At 38.8% G+C, this 17,439-nt stretch overlaps 1 protein-coding gene across 1 annotated transcript in view; it reads left to right on the top strand.

The window, feature by feature from the left end:
- Window positions 1–17,439, top strand: part of UTRN (utrophin) — a 704,039-nt gene that overhangs the window by 242,588 nt on the left and 444,012 nt on the right. The window contains exons 31-33 of the mRNA XM_006891679.1: window positions 266–439; window positions 6,352–6,507; window positions 12,932–13,102. Coding sequence (XP_006891741.1) covers window positions 266–439; window positions 6,352–6,507; window positions 12,932–13,102 — 501 coding nt within the window. The remainder of the gene's footprint in view (window positions 1–265; window positions 440–6,351; window positions 6,508–12,931; window positions 13,103–17,439) is intronic.

The following is a 17,439-nucleotide window of genomic DNA, read 5'->3' as shown; positions in this document are numbered from 1 at the left end:
ATGATCTTTTCATTCTAGAGAAGCCAGCTTAGTCTTTGTTCTTTTCACGTCACTCTGGGAATTGGACTGTAGGTACCATTAACCCGGGTGATCCTGTAAACTTACCACATTTTTTTCCGGGCATTTTTGTCATGCTATTGCATGCTTTTACTCGTGCTTTATTTTGCAGCTTTTTGAAAAGCAGTATTTGTTATCCTGATATCATCTAAGAAGACAGATTCTCCTTCTGATATGAATTGTTTGTTCTTTTCACGTCTGTCAACAGAGGAAGCTTCGAGAGGTGTCCACAAAGTTCCAGCTCTTCCAGAAACCTGCGAACTTTGAACAGCGCATGCTTGACTGCAGGCGCGTGCTGGACGGGGTGAAAGCAGAGCTGCATGTCCTGGACGTGAAGGATGTGGACCCCGATGCCATTCAGACCCACCTGGACAAGTGCATGGTGAGGCTGTGGGTGGCTAGCATGCCCTCGAGTTTTCCAGTAGCTAAGACTAGTGTGTATGTGTATATGTTCAGCTCAACACTTGTCTACATAGGAATCAATTGGAGGAAAACAGATTTAAATTGAGAACTGTGTCCCTTCCCTGTCCCCCACCCCCCGTGGAATTTAGAAAAGATAGGAGAAATTAAAACCAAATGATACCGATTGCTGTTAAGTAGATTGTGATTCAGGATGCATGCTGTCATAGACCCTTGGGTTTTCAGTGTCAGAGTTTTTTAAATGCATCAGCAGGATGTCCAAAGTGTGTATGAGCGGATTCAAAGCTCCAACCTTTTGGTTAGCAGTCAAGCATTTAACCACTTCTAGAACATTTAATCGTGCTAATGCGAAACCTATACTTGGACCAAGAGGCAGTCGTCAGAACAGAGCAGGGCAACACTGAAAGGTTCAAAATTGGGAAGGGTGTGCGCCAGGGTTGTGTCTTATCTCCATACCTTTCAACCTGTATGCAGAGCAGATTATCCGAGAGGCTGGGCTCTATGAGGAGAAGGCTGGCATTAGGATTGGTGGAAGATCTATCAGCAGTCTGCGTTATGCAGATGACACAACCTTGCTCGCTGAAACTGAGGAGGACCTCATGCACTTACTGCAGAGGGTCAAGGACTGCAGCCTTCAGTATGGACTGAAGCTCAATGTCAAGAAGACAAAGATTCTCACCACTGGATCCATTGGTAACATCAGGATGGATGGCGAAGAGATTGAGATTGTTCACAGCTTCAGTTTGCTCAGCTCCACAGTCAACACTCTTGGCACCAACAGCCAGGAAATCAAAAAACATATTGCGATGGGAAAGTCTGCTGTTACGGACCTCTCCAAAGTACTCAAGAGCAAAAGTGTCTCCTTGGAGACGAAGGTGCACCTGATACAGGCCATGGTCTTTGCAATCACTTGTTATGCATCATAGAGCTGGACAATGACTAGGGAGGACAGAAGGAGAATTGACGCCTTTGAGCTGTGGTGCTGGAGAAGAGTATTGAATGTACCATGGACTGCCAAGAAAACAAACAGATTCAGCCTCGAGAGGGTTAAACCAGGCTGCTCCTCAGAGGCAAAGATTCTGGGGCTTCGTCTGACATACTTTGGACATGTTGCAAGGAGAGATGGGTCTTTGGAGAGGGACATCATGCTGGGTAGAGTAGAGGGACAGCGCAGGAGGGAAAGACCCTCTATGAGGTGGATTGATTCAGTCACGGGTAATCGGGATGGGTGTGTGAGAGGCAATGCGATTGGCACAGGATAGAGCAGAGTTTAGGGTAGTGGTACATAGGGTCGCTATGAGTCGCAAACGACTTGACGGCACATAACAACAACAACAACCACAACCATCACCAAGTATAATGAGATAAGGGAACTAGAGTAGAACTTCATACTAAATGATTAAGGGAAACACAAAAAAGAGGAATCTCACCAGAACCATAGTGTCAATACTTCTGGCAGGATATGACTTTTTTTAAAAAAAATTTATTTTATTGTGATTTTAATGAAAGTGTACAGAAAAGTTGGGTTTTCATTTATTCATTGTTGCACATTTTCCTCCCTTCCCCTTTCCCCAGTTAACTTATTAGAACTTAGAATTTTTTTGTTGTACTTTTTTGCCCTCTCTCTCCTTCCCCTTCTCCAGTCCACACAGTAGTTCACCCCTTGTTCTAGATTCTTTTGTAACTAATCATATATTCCTTTTGCACAGTTGTTCTTCTCATCTGTTCTACTACAGTGTTCTTTATCTATCCACTCTTATCCCATTCTGTGTCCACCCCCAACCCTCTGTGTCCTATTTTATAACAGTGGTGCTATACAGTATTTATCCTTTTGTGACTGAGATATGTCACTCAGCATAATGTTCTCCAGGCTTATCCATGTTGTGTAATGCTTTATGCGTTCATTGTTTTTCAGTGCTGCATAATATTTTCTTGTGTGACTGTACCATAGTTTTTCTAACCATTCATTTGGTTTGGGGCATTTGGGTTGCTTTCATCTCTTTGCTTTTGTGAATAATGCACAATAAACACGGTGTGCATACATCTGTTTGAGTTGTGACTCTGGTTTCTTTAGGGTTTATTCCAGAAAGTAGAATTGCTGGATCAGATAGTATGTCTATTTCCCACGTTTTAAGAAAGCCGCAGACAGCCTTCCATATAACCTGTTCCATTTCACACTGCCACCAGCAGTGAATAAGAGTTCCAGTCTGTCCACAGCCTCACCAGTATTTGCTGTTTGCTGTCCTGTAGAGCTTTGTTATTGTTGCTGAGGTGAGATGATATCTCAAGAGTTGTTTTAGGTTATGACTGTTGAGGTAAGTTTTAAAGAAGATATTAGACTGGATATCAGTAAACAGTAATACTGTGGGAAGAGTGGAGGGAGAATGTTAATATATTTTTTTTACAAGTAAAAAGAAAATTATTCTCTAAAAAGTAAAATGCTCTAATTTATAGAGTTTAGACCTAAAACATGAAAAAGAAATTATATTTAAAATGAAAGTCAGACATACCAGTGTATAAAAATTGTCCCTAGTACTTCTCTTGTGGTTCAGATCCACCAATGATTCTCTGGGGAAAAGACAAGCCTTCTTCCCTCATGTGATTTATAGCTGCTGAAAACTCATTGAAAGGTCAGGTCTGTGTCACTTCAGGCTCAACAGAAATGAGTTTTGAGGATTTATACAGTGTAAAATATGAAAATAAATGATATACGAGACCTGGCTGTTTTAATCTTGAAATTCACAGTTCAGTTGAATATAAGTTTAAATAATGTGGCTAGGAAGACACAATCTTAGGGCTGTTTTTGAGAATTATAAAGTTAAGGTGATGCTCATTTGTGTTTGATTAAAACAAGAGACATCTGGGAAGAGGTCTGTTTCTCAAAACTACATTGCCATGTCTCTGTTAATATTGAGCTGGAATGTTATTTGTGTGTATGTGTGTGTGTGTGTGTGTGTGTGTCTATGTATGTATGTATATGTGTATATGTGTGTATATATATATATATATAGGATTGCTATGAGTCGCAAATGACTCCATGGCACATGACAACAACAGCATATATATGTATGTGTGTGTGTGTATATGCAAGTGCCTATTGTATGTGTGTATTTGGATATAGTAGTAAACAAAGCAAAGCAAACCCTGCCCTTGACCTTATGTAACAGTCCAGTGATCTGTTAGATGATAGTGTACGATATTTTATGTTAAGACTAAAATACATAGATACAAGAGAATTTGGCCAACATAATATTTTTTTTAATAAAAATAGCCCTGGTGGTACAGTGGTTAAATGTTTGTCTGCTAACAGAAAGGTCGGTGATTTGAAACCACTCAGCTCTCCACAGGAGAAATTGGTGGTAGTTGGCTTCATATAAAGATTTAGTCTTACAAACCCCACGAGGCAGTTCTGCTCAGTTTTGTAAAGTAGCTGTGAAGCTGAATGGACTCTATGGAATAGAGTGAGAATTTGTTCTCTGTGAATCTATGAATTTGATCTTCAAGATTCTGCTTTCTCATTGTCCTGTATGTCTTTTATTTGTTGAGTTTTGTTTATTTTTAAATATGTAACTAGTATACACCGAACATAGTAGACTTGATACTTTACAGAAATATAATGAAAAAAATAATAAATCAGAAATCCAGTAGCCAGAAATAGCAAATTATATTTAGAATGTTAAAATATATTATTTGAAACATGATATTTACTTCTTAGTTCTTATATTTCTCCACTTCATATAGTAAAGTGTGTTCTCAAATACTTTATATCGTGTTTAAAACATAATTTCAGGTGTTTTATTTGGAATACTAGGTTTTTAAACATTTTATCTTGGTTTCCATAGAAAATTTGTATTTTGTTGTTGTGATTGTTGTTATGTGCCCTCAAGTCACCTGTGACTCATACAAACCCTATGTACAACAGCCCTAAACCCTGCTCTGTACTGCGCCAATCTCATCATTGTCTCCGACACACTTGCCCCCATTACCCCAGTCACTAAATCAATACACCTCATAGAGGATCTCCCACTACTGCTCTGTCCCTATACTCTCCCAAGCATGATGTCCCTCTCCAAGAACTGGTCCCTCCTTTCAATATGGCCAAAGTATGTCAGACAAAGCCTCAGAATCCTGCCTCCAAGGATCATCCCGGCTTAACCCTCTCTAGGATAAATCTGTTTGCTTTCTTAGCGGTCCATGGTATATTCAGTACTCTTCTCCAGCACTGCAGCTCAAAGGAATCAGTTCTTCTTCTATCCTCCCTAGTCATTGTCCAGCTCTCTGATGAATAGCAAGTGATTGCAAAGACCATGGCCTGTATCAGATGCACCTTAGTCTCCAGAGTGACACCATTGCTCTTCAGGACTTTGGAGAGGTCCCTAACAGCAGACTTTCTCATTGCAATATATCTTTTAATTTTCTGGTTGCTGGTGTCAAGCATGCTCATTGTGGATCCAAGCAAACTTAAGCTGTGAACAATGTCAATCTCTTCACCATCCATTCTGATGCTGCCAATTGGCCCAGTGGTGAGAATCTTTGTCTTCTAGACATTGAGCCTCAGTCCTTATTGAAATCTACAGTCGACCTTCTGCAACAAGCACTTGAGATCCTCCTCAGTTTCAGCCAGCAGGGTTGTGTTAAATATACACATATACATATGTGTGTGTGTGTGTGTGTGTGTAGTGTTTTATTCATGTACATTGTATTTCACATTAAAAAAAATCACTTTATGTCACTTGATCATTCCAATACATTGTGTTTTCTAAAAGTAATCACCACTGATCTTTGCCCACCATTACCCCATCTTTTCAAGTCCCCACTGGATCTTTCCTAATTCCTTTACATGCACCTCCAGTGCCCACCAAACTTGGCAACCCTATGATTTTCCTCTCCCCACACCTAAATCCCCTGCCCGTCTTCTTCCCCAATTGGACTTTATACACATCTTAACTAGTTATCCTTCTGTTTTTACAATATGCTGTATTTGTCCTTATGAGACTGAGTTAGTTCACTCAGCGTTGTGCTGTCCAATCTCTCCCACGTAATGTAGTAGTATTTTTCAAAATTGTTGTTCTTGAGACCTGCATGATTTTCCATCATGTGATTGTACTACAGTTTCTCAATCCATTAGTTTTACTGATGGACATTTGGTCTGTTTCCATTTTCTTACTATAGTGAGTAACATTACTATGAACCTCAGTGTACAAATCTCCGTCTGTGTCTTGGTTCTATTTTCCTTGGAGTCTATATTTCTAGCAGTACAATAACTGGGTCTTATGGGATTTCTGTATCCAGCTTTTTGAGGAAATGCTAAACTACTTTCTGCAGTGGTTGTACCATTTTACAATCCTACCGACAATGTACGATAGTTCCTTCCTCTCTAACATATATTGCTTCCTATCCTGTTAAACTTTGCCAGGGCCCCTGGGGTGAGATGTTACCTCATTGTGGTTTTGATTTGTATCTCTCCTATGGCCAGTTCATCATGTGTCTGTTGGTCATCCAAATGCCTTTATTTATGAAAAGTCTTTCCATGTATTTTGCCTGTTTTGTAATTGAATTATCAGTCTTTTTCTTGTGAAGGCCTTTCAAGTATTCTTACACTTTTATTATGAGACCCTTTTCTGAGATGCCATTGCCAAATGTTTTATGTGGTACAAGTGCTTGACATACTTGGCTGGTTGATTGAAAGCTTTATCTTTGGAGTCCAATCCCTAGTCTTTTGGAAGAATGGCCAGACAATCGACTACAAAATACCGTAGTCCTTGAAAACCCTCTGGGGCCTAGTCTCTAGTGTGTAGGGGCTGACAGAAGTTTGATACGGCTCTTGAGTCATTTTTACTACAGTATATGGTTTTGCTTTGTTTCACTTTTCAGAAACTTTATAAAACTTTGAGTGAAGTCAAGCTTGAAGTGGAGACTGTCATCAAAACAGGAAGACACATTGTCCAGAAGCAGCAAACCGATAATCCCAAAGGGATGGACGAGGAGCTGACGTCCCTGAAGGTCCTCTACAATGATTTGGGGGCCCAGGTGAGGAGGGTAACTCCACTGGCCGTCTCTCTTTCTCTGTGTCTGTCATTCATTCACTTTCTCAGTTCTCTCTCATTTTTATACTTAAAAATGTTAATTCTTGGACAAAGCCTATTTGAATTTTATGGCACTGGTATATATTTTAAAGTATTCACATAATTTTAACAGTTTTCAATGAATACTTCATTAGTTATTCTAGGAAAACGCTTAAATAATCATCTCTGTGTACATTCAAGTTAGTGGTTGTTAGCTTTCTAGATTGATTGTCTACTGAGAAATCTTAAAATGTCCAGGCCAGACAAATACAAAGTGGTGGGAAGTTCCTATTAATCTGCCAGGATTTAAAATCCTCCCAAGAAACCGCTACAGGTTGGCCATTCTAGCAAATCCTTGGAGGAGTGGTGGGGCCTGTTACCCTACCACTAAGTGAGTGATGGAGTGAATCTCATAGATTAATGTCCTCTCCCATTGACAATCTTTGCCTTGAAGCCAAGAAAGCAAAAAGATGTGTGGAACGGAAGCATTTTTGGCAATATTGAAGAATGACGATAGGTAATGTGCTTTGTCTTCCCTGGGTTATTAAATATTAATAGCTTCCAGTTGAAGTAAAAGTCAAGCTTATATATAAGCTCAGAGAGTACTAGCTGAAATTCACTGCTTTCAAATAGGATAATAATAATCAATAGTTAGTATATTTTCTAGACAATTTGACCACATGTCTGCAAGTTTAGGTGATCCTATGGTGTATTGTGATACATTGCCTGTACCACACACACAATAGGTCCTTTTTTTAAAAAAATTTTATAGCCAAAGCTATTATTAAATAAGGTATACATTTGTTGACTGGCTGTGTTATGGATGGAACGGTATTGCTGACTTTCACTGTAACTTCCTAGTTGTGATGTAGTTTTAGAGTTAGTTAATCTGCTCAATTCGGCACAATTGAGATGGCTATGTTTCAGGAATTCTACCAGGAAGTCAGGATATTATAAGAGAAAAAATAGAAACGATCTCTTTGCTTAATGGAGCTAATAGGAGTGAAAGAGAAGTTTTATTTAAATAGCCATACATCATGCTATATTACAAGTGTGAAGTGTTAGGGATTGAAAAGGTATGGTAGGGGCCTTTGCCCAGTATAGATATAAAGGCTGTATCTTGGGTGAGGATTTGAACTCACCCAAGCTGAAAGATGTAACCAGAGTAAGGACTAGCCAGAAGAAAAGTTTTCATGTCTGATGGAATAGCTTTGTAAAAGACTGTGTGTTTAGAGGCAGCATGGTACATTCGTGTGTCTAGAACAGAGACAGCAAATGCAGGGACAATGGCTTTGGGGATACCAGATGGGACAAACCCCTGCTAAGGACTAAGGGTTTGTGTTAAAGATTTCTTAGTGTAAGAACAATGATCAGCTATGGCAAGATATTTACTAAGACATCACATGGTGAGCCTGGTGTTTTTAAAGACCACTCACTGCAGTTTAAATGGTGAATGTAAGGGAACGATCCTTGGTGGGGTAGCAGTTAAAGCATTTGACTGTTACAGAAAGGTTGGTGATTGGAACCCACCAGCTGCTCCCTGGTAGGAATTTGTAGCTGTAGGCTTTTGTAAAGGTTTACAGCCTAGAAAACTCTGGCAACCGTTCTTTTCTGTGAGTTGAAATTGAGCCAGTGGCAAGGAGTTCAGATTTGTTTGTTTAAATGAAGGAGCCAGTGTTGGAGAACGACATATGCTTAGAAGAGCAAAGGATCAGTGATGGAGACGGACATGGGCTGATGTAGTGACCGTAGCAGTAACCAGAGCACAGTGGAGACTTTGGGGACGATGCAAGATCAGGGACAATTTCAGTCTGCCACACATAGGGTTGCTGTCAGCAGAAATTGACTTGCCAGCACCTAACAGGAGCAGCGGAGAGGATGTGGAGTGACCCGTTGTAGTCTTGATGATGGTGGCCTGAACTAGGGCGGGACACTGGGCACTGGAGACAGAATGAAGCAGGTCGATTTTAGATCCATCTAGGAAATGAGATCAGTAAGATTTGGCAATGGTTTTGAGGGTGCAGAAGGGGGAAAGATGGAGGGTGACTGCTGGGTGTCTGACCTACTTGGTGACTCCTGGGTGTCTGACCTGCCTGAATGCATGGTTATTGTGTTATCGTTGAGAAAGGACCACTAGAAGACAAAGCACGTTCATGGCAAGTTCATAAGTATGACATTGGGTATGCTGATTCTTTAGGTGCTTTTGAAATAGTTAATTGAAGATTCGAGTAGTCCTTTCTTTAAATATGGAGAACATTTTCCAGGAGAAGATCTGAATCTTATAAGGCATCTGTATTGAGATGACAAGTAAGTAGGGATTACATCAGATGGGTCACTGTGAGTTGTGGGTGACTTGATGACACATAATAGTAGCAACAACAGTCAAGAAATTTGAAGAAGATGACCTTGCAGAAAAAGGAAAATCAGAAGATTAATAGGAAATGTGCAAACCATGGTGAGTTTAATGTTAGGAGGCCAGAGGAGGAAGTTACATCAAGATTCTAATGTTAAGTAAGGTGCACATTTAAAACATTCTTATTTTATTGTTGCTGTCAAGGTCATTATTGAACTTGGAAAAGTCAGTTTATATGGAGTATTGGGAATGGAAAGCAAAATAGCTTCAGGAGAGACTGGGCTCAAGAAAGAGATAAAAAAAGAATTTGAGAGCTCTAAGTAGTTCTAATAGCTGATGGGAATAATTCACTTGCAGTAGATAGGTTGAATATTCAAGAGGTGGAGGGAATAAATGGCTAGGTACAAGATTTAGAACTTAATACTGTTTAATTCACTCTGCAGTACATCTTAATATATATTGATTAGAATGAGAAGAGTGTAAATTGTTAGAAGTTGCACTGTAAATTATTTTCTTCTATGTACATATAAATCTTGGGTCACATAAAGTTTTATGATGATTGTATAGCTGCCTGGCCATGTCAAAGTAGATAAATAGCATTTGGATACATACTGTCTTTTAACATAATTCAATAATTTACCTCCAAATAATTACCCTGACGTGCTATTAACTTAGGGTAGGAATTTTAATTAAACCCTGTAGAAAAAAAATAATCAATTTTAAGAAGGATTTTAATAAAAGTAATCCTTGATGTATGAATGAGCAAAATTGAACCTTGAGGGAGCAGAAAAAAAATGTTATTAACAAAGTTCACTCTTTATATTATTGTATATACTTGAGAAAATTTCACTCCATCTAAGATTTATCACTTTAATACTTAATGTTATTGCTTATATGTTTGTGTACATAAAAAGAAAAATGTTTTTTATGGATTGTGTTGTGATGTTCTGTAATTATTTTTGAACACTTATTGTTTTAGGGTGAAAGTTTACCTAGTAATTTAGTTTCCTATACAATAGTTGATGTACAAATTATTCGGTGACATTGCTTGCTAATGCTTTATTGTGTTAGTACTCATACCATTTCCAGCCTGGCTTCCTTATTTCCGCATTTTCAGTATCCTTCTCCTCCCCTGCCTTTCAGCATTATTATGGGTGTTGTTACCCTGTGGGTATTGAATAGTTGACTGATCTAAAGAACACATTCTTCATGGTATTACTGGCCAATCTATTATTTGGTTGAAGAGTGACCATGTGGAGTGGCTTCAATTCCAAGTTAAAAAAGTATTTTGGAATCATAGTTTTGGGACTTGCTCCACTCTCTATCCTTTCAATAAGTTTGATTTTTTAAATGATTATTTAGTTTTCTTTCATTCAAACCAGAACCTTATATTGCGTTCTTAGAGTGGTTGATGTTTTCTGAGCTCAGGTTAGAGGAGGTGTTGGTTTATGTATTATCCACATGGACTGGCTGCTCCTTGAGTCTTTGAGTCTCCCCTGAGGCTTCATTCTCTCTTTCTGCTGATGGGAAGAAACTTAATAGTTGAATCCTAGAGAACCACTTGCAAGCTTTTAAGATTCCAGGTGCTGCTTATCAAACTAGGATATAAAACCTTAACTCTGAACTGCGCTATGCTAGTTGACCTGGGGGTCCCTTGAAACTGTGGTTTTTAGCTTTCAAGCTCAGTTTACTCATTTCCAATATATTTGGAGATGTATACAAAGTTTCCATAACATTTTCAATTATGTATATGAATATATTGGCAATGTATATATATATTCTCCAGGCTGATATCATTGCTCTTCAGTATTTTGGAGAGGCCTCTGACAGCAGATTTTCTCAATGCAGTTTGTCTTTTTACTTCCTGACTAAAGGTACCAAAGAGTGTTGATTGTGAAGCCAAGCAGACTGAAGCTCTTGACAATCTCAGTCTCTTCACCACCTATCACGATACTGCCAGTTGGTCCCAGTGGTAGTTGTCCTTTAGTCTTGGCATACCTTAGTGTCTTCTTTTACCTTTGTCACATTTACTTTCTCCTTTGTGTATTTTTGTGTATTGTGTATTTTCCTTCACCAGAATTAACATGTGGCCACTATCTAGTGAGTGATTCTTTCTCTCTCCCTCCCACCCTAGTAACTTTCAGAGAACATTGCTTTCCATGGGTAAACCTATTTTTGACTTTTTATCAAACCAGTAACATGCAGTATTTTTTCCTTTTGTGATTATATTCAGCAAAATGTTCTCCAGAGTAATTCATGTCCTGAAATGGTTCAAGGACTCAATGTTCTATGAAGTTGTGCTGTAGCACATCGTATGTGTAGGCCATATTTTGTTTATCCGTTCATTCACTGATGGACACTTGAGTTGTTTTCATCATTTTGCTATTGTGAATAATGCTGTATTGAACATGATGGATGTGCATTCATTCATTTGTGTCATTACTCTTATCTATCTAGGATATAGACTTAGTAGTGGGATTGCTAAATCTTACTGTGTTTCTGTATCAACAACTTTCTATAGTGGTGGTTATAATAGTCATTAAAATATATCTTAATTTTGCATTGTTTTGGATGGTTTTGGTAGGAGCTGGAGAGGTTTCACAAAGTGATGTCAAACAGCCTGCCATGGTCAGTCTATGGCGGGCCCACCCTGGCCATGACCTTAATCTCTAGCCTTTATTGTATTGATCATAAAGTCGAAAGAAAAATGGCAATGCTACGACTCCAGCTTTTATTACATTTGTAAGCTTCCCTGATATTATATGAGAACAGTGCTAGTTGTGTACATTTTTCTTTCATGTCAATAGCAAGAAAAAAGTTAATAATAAAAAAATTATAAAAATGAATAATAAAAAATTAATAATTACAAAATAATGTGTTTCATAATCCCTTACTGTATCTTAAGTGACCAACTATAAAGGATGTAATTGTATAAATAGTACTATTCTGCCTTAGATTTCTAGAAAATAGTGAGTAGGTGTATATTTAGAGTCCTTTATTGAAAGGATTATAAGGCTTCTTCTCTTCAGAATAGTAACAGATACTATTTACTGATCCAGTAACTTTTTTCAAGGATAAGGCCAAGACATTCATATTAATGTTTGCATTTTTAATACTCATGTTGTTTTAGGTACTTTTAATTGACACAGACCCATAGCAACTCCACGTACCATATATGACAACCTTGCCTGGTCCTCTGCCCTCCTCACAGTTCCCACTGTGCTTAAGTGCATTGTTGCAGTGACTGTGTCAGTGCATCTCCTTGAGCCTTGACTTTGCCTTTTATGCCTGCCTGTTGTCAAATCAGTGAATCCTGTCACTTAGAGATATAAGTGGGACTAGAGAGAAAAGCTAGGTGTGGGTTGGGTACCATGGAGGGGCTGACTTCTAGCAACCTCACGTGATAGAACTGCAGTGTGTGGTTGACTTGGCTGCAATCTTTGTGGTTGTAGATCGTCAGGGTTTTACTGTGTGTGGGTAGTTCATGGGGAGTTGCCCAACTGACCTAAAGCTCGTGTGCTTCTCTGCCAGTTCTGAGGGATCAGGACAGGCTCTCTCCTCCAGTAATACCTACAGGCTCTGAAAACCCCCTGCAGGGTCAGCCACTAGTTGGTTCCCTCCCAACGAAGACAGTGAGGTTTTTGTATTTGGAGACCTTGGGTGAGTTCAGACCACCAACATTGTCTTTAGTGTTCTTTTTTGTTGTTTACTGTCAAGTCGAACTTAGACCTGACCCATAGCTGACCCTCCAATATGTTTTCAGAGGCAGTAAATCGCAGGGCAGGAGAGTGTCCATCCTTCTCCCACAGAGTGGCTGGGGGATTTGAACTGCATGCCTTCGAGATTGCAGTACAGGTTCTTACCACTAGGCCACCAGGGCTCTATTGAGAGCTGCTTCTTTATCCATTGTTCTTTCACAGCTGCTTTATGTGCATGGATTAGGGTTAAATAGAAATCTTTATGAGTCCTAAGTTAACATTCGGATTCTTTCCCACCTATTCCTTGTTGCATTTCTCTCACTGTCATTCCTTTTCAGGTGACAGAGGGAAAACAGAACCTGGAACGAGCGTCACAGTTGGCCCGGAAGATGAAGAAGGAGGGAGCCTTGCTCTCTGAATGGCTTTCTGTTACTGAAGCCGAGCTGGTGCGGAAGTCCGCTTCAGAAGGGCAGCTGAGCGACTTGGATGCAGAGGTTTCCTGGGCTAAAGTAAGTTGTGGCTTTGACTCCTAGAGGACTCCATGTCAGTGATAGCCTGTGCCGTTTATTCAGGGAAGCTAAGGTGGATGAGAGCGTCCTGCATTTCGTATTAAGTGTAAACTTTTTTCTTCCATCATTTCTCCACTTTCTCTGTAGCCCTAAGAAAGAAGACTATTTAAAATAACCATCCCACAAATTTAACAAGATATTTTATCATGATTCCCAAAATATTACTTTCATGTCGATAATCAAGACCCTCATAGATGCTGTGCTTGTGGGGTATTGTACTTGAAAACACTGCAATTATCGTCTTTGAATCAACGACAACTTTTTGAGGACTCAGTATTTAGAGTTTTCTTTTGAATGTAACTTTTAAACGTAGTTTTTTTTACTCATGATTTTTCTTTTGCAAAGTGAGTCTTGTTTATAGCACAGGAAGTGATTTTTTAAAGTGAATTTTTAAAGCAATCAATACAAATGTACATTTTCTTTAGCTTTATGTTGTGTCATAGCACTGCGATTTGGGCTGTTAGCCAGAAAGATCACTTGTTTGAATCTACCAGCTGCCCTGCAGGAGATTGATGATGCAGTTTCCTCTTCTAAAGACTTACAATCTCAAAAACCTGGTGGAAGGCAGCCAGGAGTTGGAATTGACACATTGGTGGTGAATTTTGTTTGAGTTTGTTTTTTTGGGGTGCTGTCTAGTTGATTCTGACTCATAATGACCCTGTGAACAGAGCAGTAGAATTCTGCGAAGGTCTGTAACTGCCTTATAATCATGGCACAATTCTTCCCTCTTCCCTCCTCACTGTCCAGCTTCATTGACCATGCATCTGAGACAATTGAAAATCCCTTGACTTGGGTCAGATACTTGCTAGTCTTCAAAGTGACATCTTTGCTTGTAAGCATTTTCAAGAGGTCTACAAATTTGCCCAATGTAATCTTTCATTTGATTTGTGAACTGCTGTTTCCATGAACACTGATTGTGGATCCAATAAAATAAAAATCCTTGACAACTTCAGCATTTTGTCAGTTTATCATGATGTTGCTTAATGGTCCATTTGTGAGGGGTTCTCCCCCCCTACTATTGAAATGTAATCTACAATGAATACAAAGATCTTTGATCTTCAAGTGCTTCAAGTCCTCTTTGCTTTCAGCAGGTAAGGTGGTGTCATTTGCATCTTTTAATGATTTTTTTCTCTAATCCTGATGCTGTGCTTTGAATTTCTCCAATTGTTTATTCAACATAGCGGTTGAATACAGTGAAAAGGCACAACCCTCACTCACATCTTTCCTAATTTTATGTGTCCCCTTTGTATTTTCAAATGATTGCCTTTTGGTCAATGTACAAGTTCCCTGTGAACATCTTGTAGTGTTCCCAAGTTTTCGTTTGTAGCAGTGTTTTCCATAAGTCAAATAACCAGTTCTGATCCATTTGACATCAGTGATGTTCCTTTTTCCACATCCCCATCCAAGCTTCAGTTTCTTGTCTGTGTACTAGTACAACTGTTTTAAAATTCTCTTCAGCAAAATTTTTAATTGCCTATGATATTTTGCGAATTGCCACATTATTTTGTGTGACCTTCCTTTGGAATAAGCATGTATATAGAATTCTTGGACTTCCTTGGCCTTTTCAAATATGCTAGGATAGACTGTTGAGTATTTCCACCCTTATATCTTATTGTTGAAAATTTTCAAGTGGTGTTTTGTCAATTCTTGGGTCTCTGTTATTTGCTAAAGATTTCAGTGCATTTTGGACTAATTTCTTTTTTTTTTTGTAATTTTAAAAATTTTAATAATTTTAATGAACATTTACAGAGATTTTGGATTTCCATTCATTCATTGCTGCATTCCTCTCCTGCCCAGCCCCCCAGCTCCCCAGTTTGCTCCTCTCTTTGAAAAGTAAAAGAAAAACTCCCTCCCTGGTACATAGTCCCCCCGCACCCCTCCCACCACTCCAAGTACATTCCACTATGCAACCTTAATTATCTTGTGATAACCATAATACCCTATCATACATCGCTTTTAAATTATTCTCTCTCTCATCTGTTTCAGTGCAGTATACACAATTGATGCAGTTTTTCTCAGTCTTATCCCAACCCTGATATCAGTCCCATTTTACAGCAGTGGCATCATTCAGTATTTGTCCTTTTGTGACTGAGATATTTCACTCAGCATAAGCCCCATTGGATCTTGCTCATATAGTACCTCTTGAAATGGTTGAATGCCAATCCTTGCTTTTTTGGTACACTAGCTCTGTGTATTTTCTCCATATTCTTTTGATTCCATATACATCACTCCTATTTTCCCCATGTTGTTAGGTGCCCACAAATTGAGTATGACTCATAGTGACCTTTGAACAACAGATTGTAACCCTGCCTATTCTATGCCATCCTCACAATCTTTGATACACTCAAGTCCATTACTACAATCACTTTGTCAGTCTACCTGGTTTGTGCTTTATTCTCCTTTCTTTCACTGACCTTCCACCTTTCCAAGCATGATATCCTTCTCTAAGGAATGACTTCTTTTAGCAACATGTCCAAAGTATGTAAGATGAAGCTCTATCATCTTTGCTTCCACGTAACACTCTGGCTGGACCTTCTCCAAAACATATGTATGTTCTTTTGGCAGTCCATGGGGTATTCAGCACTCTTCTAAATCACAGCCCAAAGTCATCAATTCTTTTGTCATGTGTGTTCATTGTCTAGCTCTCAGCTGCATAACAAGAGATCAGAAAGACCATGGTGTGAATCTGATACACTATTGTCCTTACTTGATGTCATTTCTCCTCTATAATTTGGAGAAGTCTTTGACTGTACTTTCCCAGTGTAATACATCTCCGGATTTCCTGACTCCTGGTACTAAGTACATTGATGGTATATATTCAAGTAAGAGGAAGGCATTGACAGCTTCAACCTTTTCTCTCTCTATCATGATTAGTCCAGTGGTGAGGATCTTTGTTTTCTTGGCATTGATATGCAATGCATAGAGAAGGCTGCAGTGTTTAACCTTTTGCAGCAAGTACTTCAAGTCTTTCTTATTTTCTACAATCAAGGTTGTGTCATTTGCATAGCAAAGGTTATTGATGAGTCATCCGCTAATCCTGATGCCCCATTCTTTTCATAGTGTCGGACTTCTTGAATAATTTGCTCAGCACAGAGATTAAGCAGGTACACAGAAAGGTTACAACCCTGACCTACCCCTTCCTTAATTTTAAAAGATGTAGTGGTCATTAGTATGATAATAGTGATAGGAATGGGTATCTCCACACACTTAATAGTGCTTGTGCAAAACCTGTACCTAGACCAAAAGGTTATTGTGTTTACAGAGCAAGGGAACATGATACGGTTTAAATTTAAGAAAATTGTGCATCAGTTTTGTATCCTCTCTCCATACCTATTCAGTCTGTATGCTAAACAAATCATTTGAGAAGCTGGACACTGAAGAAGAATATTTTATCAGAATCAGAGGAAGACTCATCAACATCCTGCGTTATGCAGATGACACAACCTTGCTTGCTAAAAATGTGGATGACTTAAAGCACTTGTAGAAGAAGATCAAAGAATACAGAGATTATACATTTACCATATATTTTTTCTTTTTCTGACAAGGATTATAAACTGTGCTTTTTCAAAATACTTGTAACAGAAATAGAAAAGAGCAAGTCCTAGTTTTGTGCATTCATATTTGGAAAAAACATCCCTATGGAAGTTATTGTAAGTAACTACAGTTCCAAATATAGTAAAAATCTTTTTGTGACACTATCAATAACCATTTATGAAGCTCAAATAAACTTTTCAAAACTATCAAGAATTTCCATTCGAGAATCAGAACTCTATAAAGAAGAATGTGGCATCAGGATCCAAGGAAGACTTGCTTGCTGAAAGAGAGGAAGACTTGAAATGCTGCAGAAGATCAAGACAATGGCCTTCAGTATGGATTACATCTCAGTGTCAAGAAAACAAAAACTCACCACTGAACCAACAGGCAACATTATGATAGATGGAAAAAAGAATGAAATTGTCAACAACTTTATCTTACTTAGCTCTATAATCATTACTCTTGGTGCTGGCATTCAGGAGATCAGGAACTGTATTTAGATGAGAAAGTCTGTAGTGAGGGACCTCTCCAAATGATTGGGAAGTAATGATGTCAGTTTGAAGCCTGAAGTACACCCGATTCAGGTTGTGTGGTCTTTTCAACAACTTTGCTGTGTAATTGAGAGCTGGACAGTAAATAAGGATGACAGAAGAATTGAAGCCTTTGAGCTGTGATATTGGAGAAGTGTAATGATTGTCATATGGATTGCCAAAAAAAACAAACAGACATGTCTTGGAGAAGGT

This window comes from Elephantulus edwardii, unplaced genomic scaffold, assembly GCF_000299155.1.
Source record: "Elephantulus edwardii isolate Elephantulus edwardi_28Jun2011 unplaced genomic scaffold, EleEdw1.0 scaffold00102, whole genome shotgun sequence".
Taxonomy (NCBI): domain Eukaryota; kingdom Metazoa; phylum Chordata; class Mammalia; order Macroscelidea; family Macroscelididae; genus Elephantulus; species Elephantulus edwardii.
This window is presented reverse-complemented; position numbering and strand designations above follow the sequence as displayed.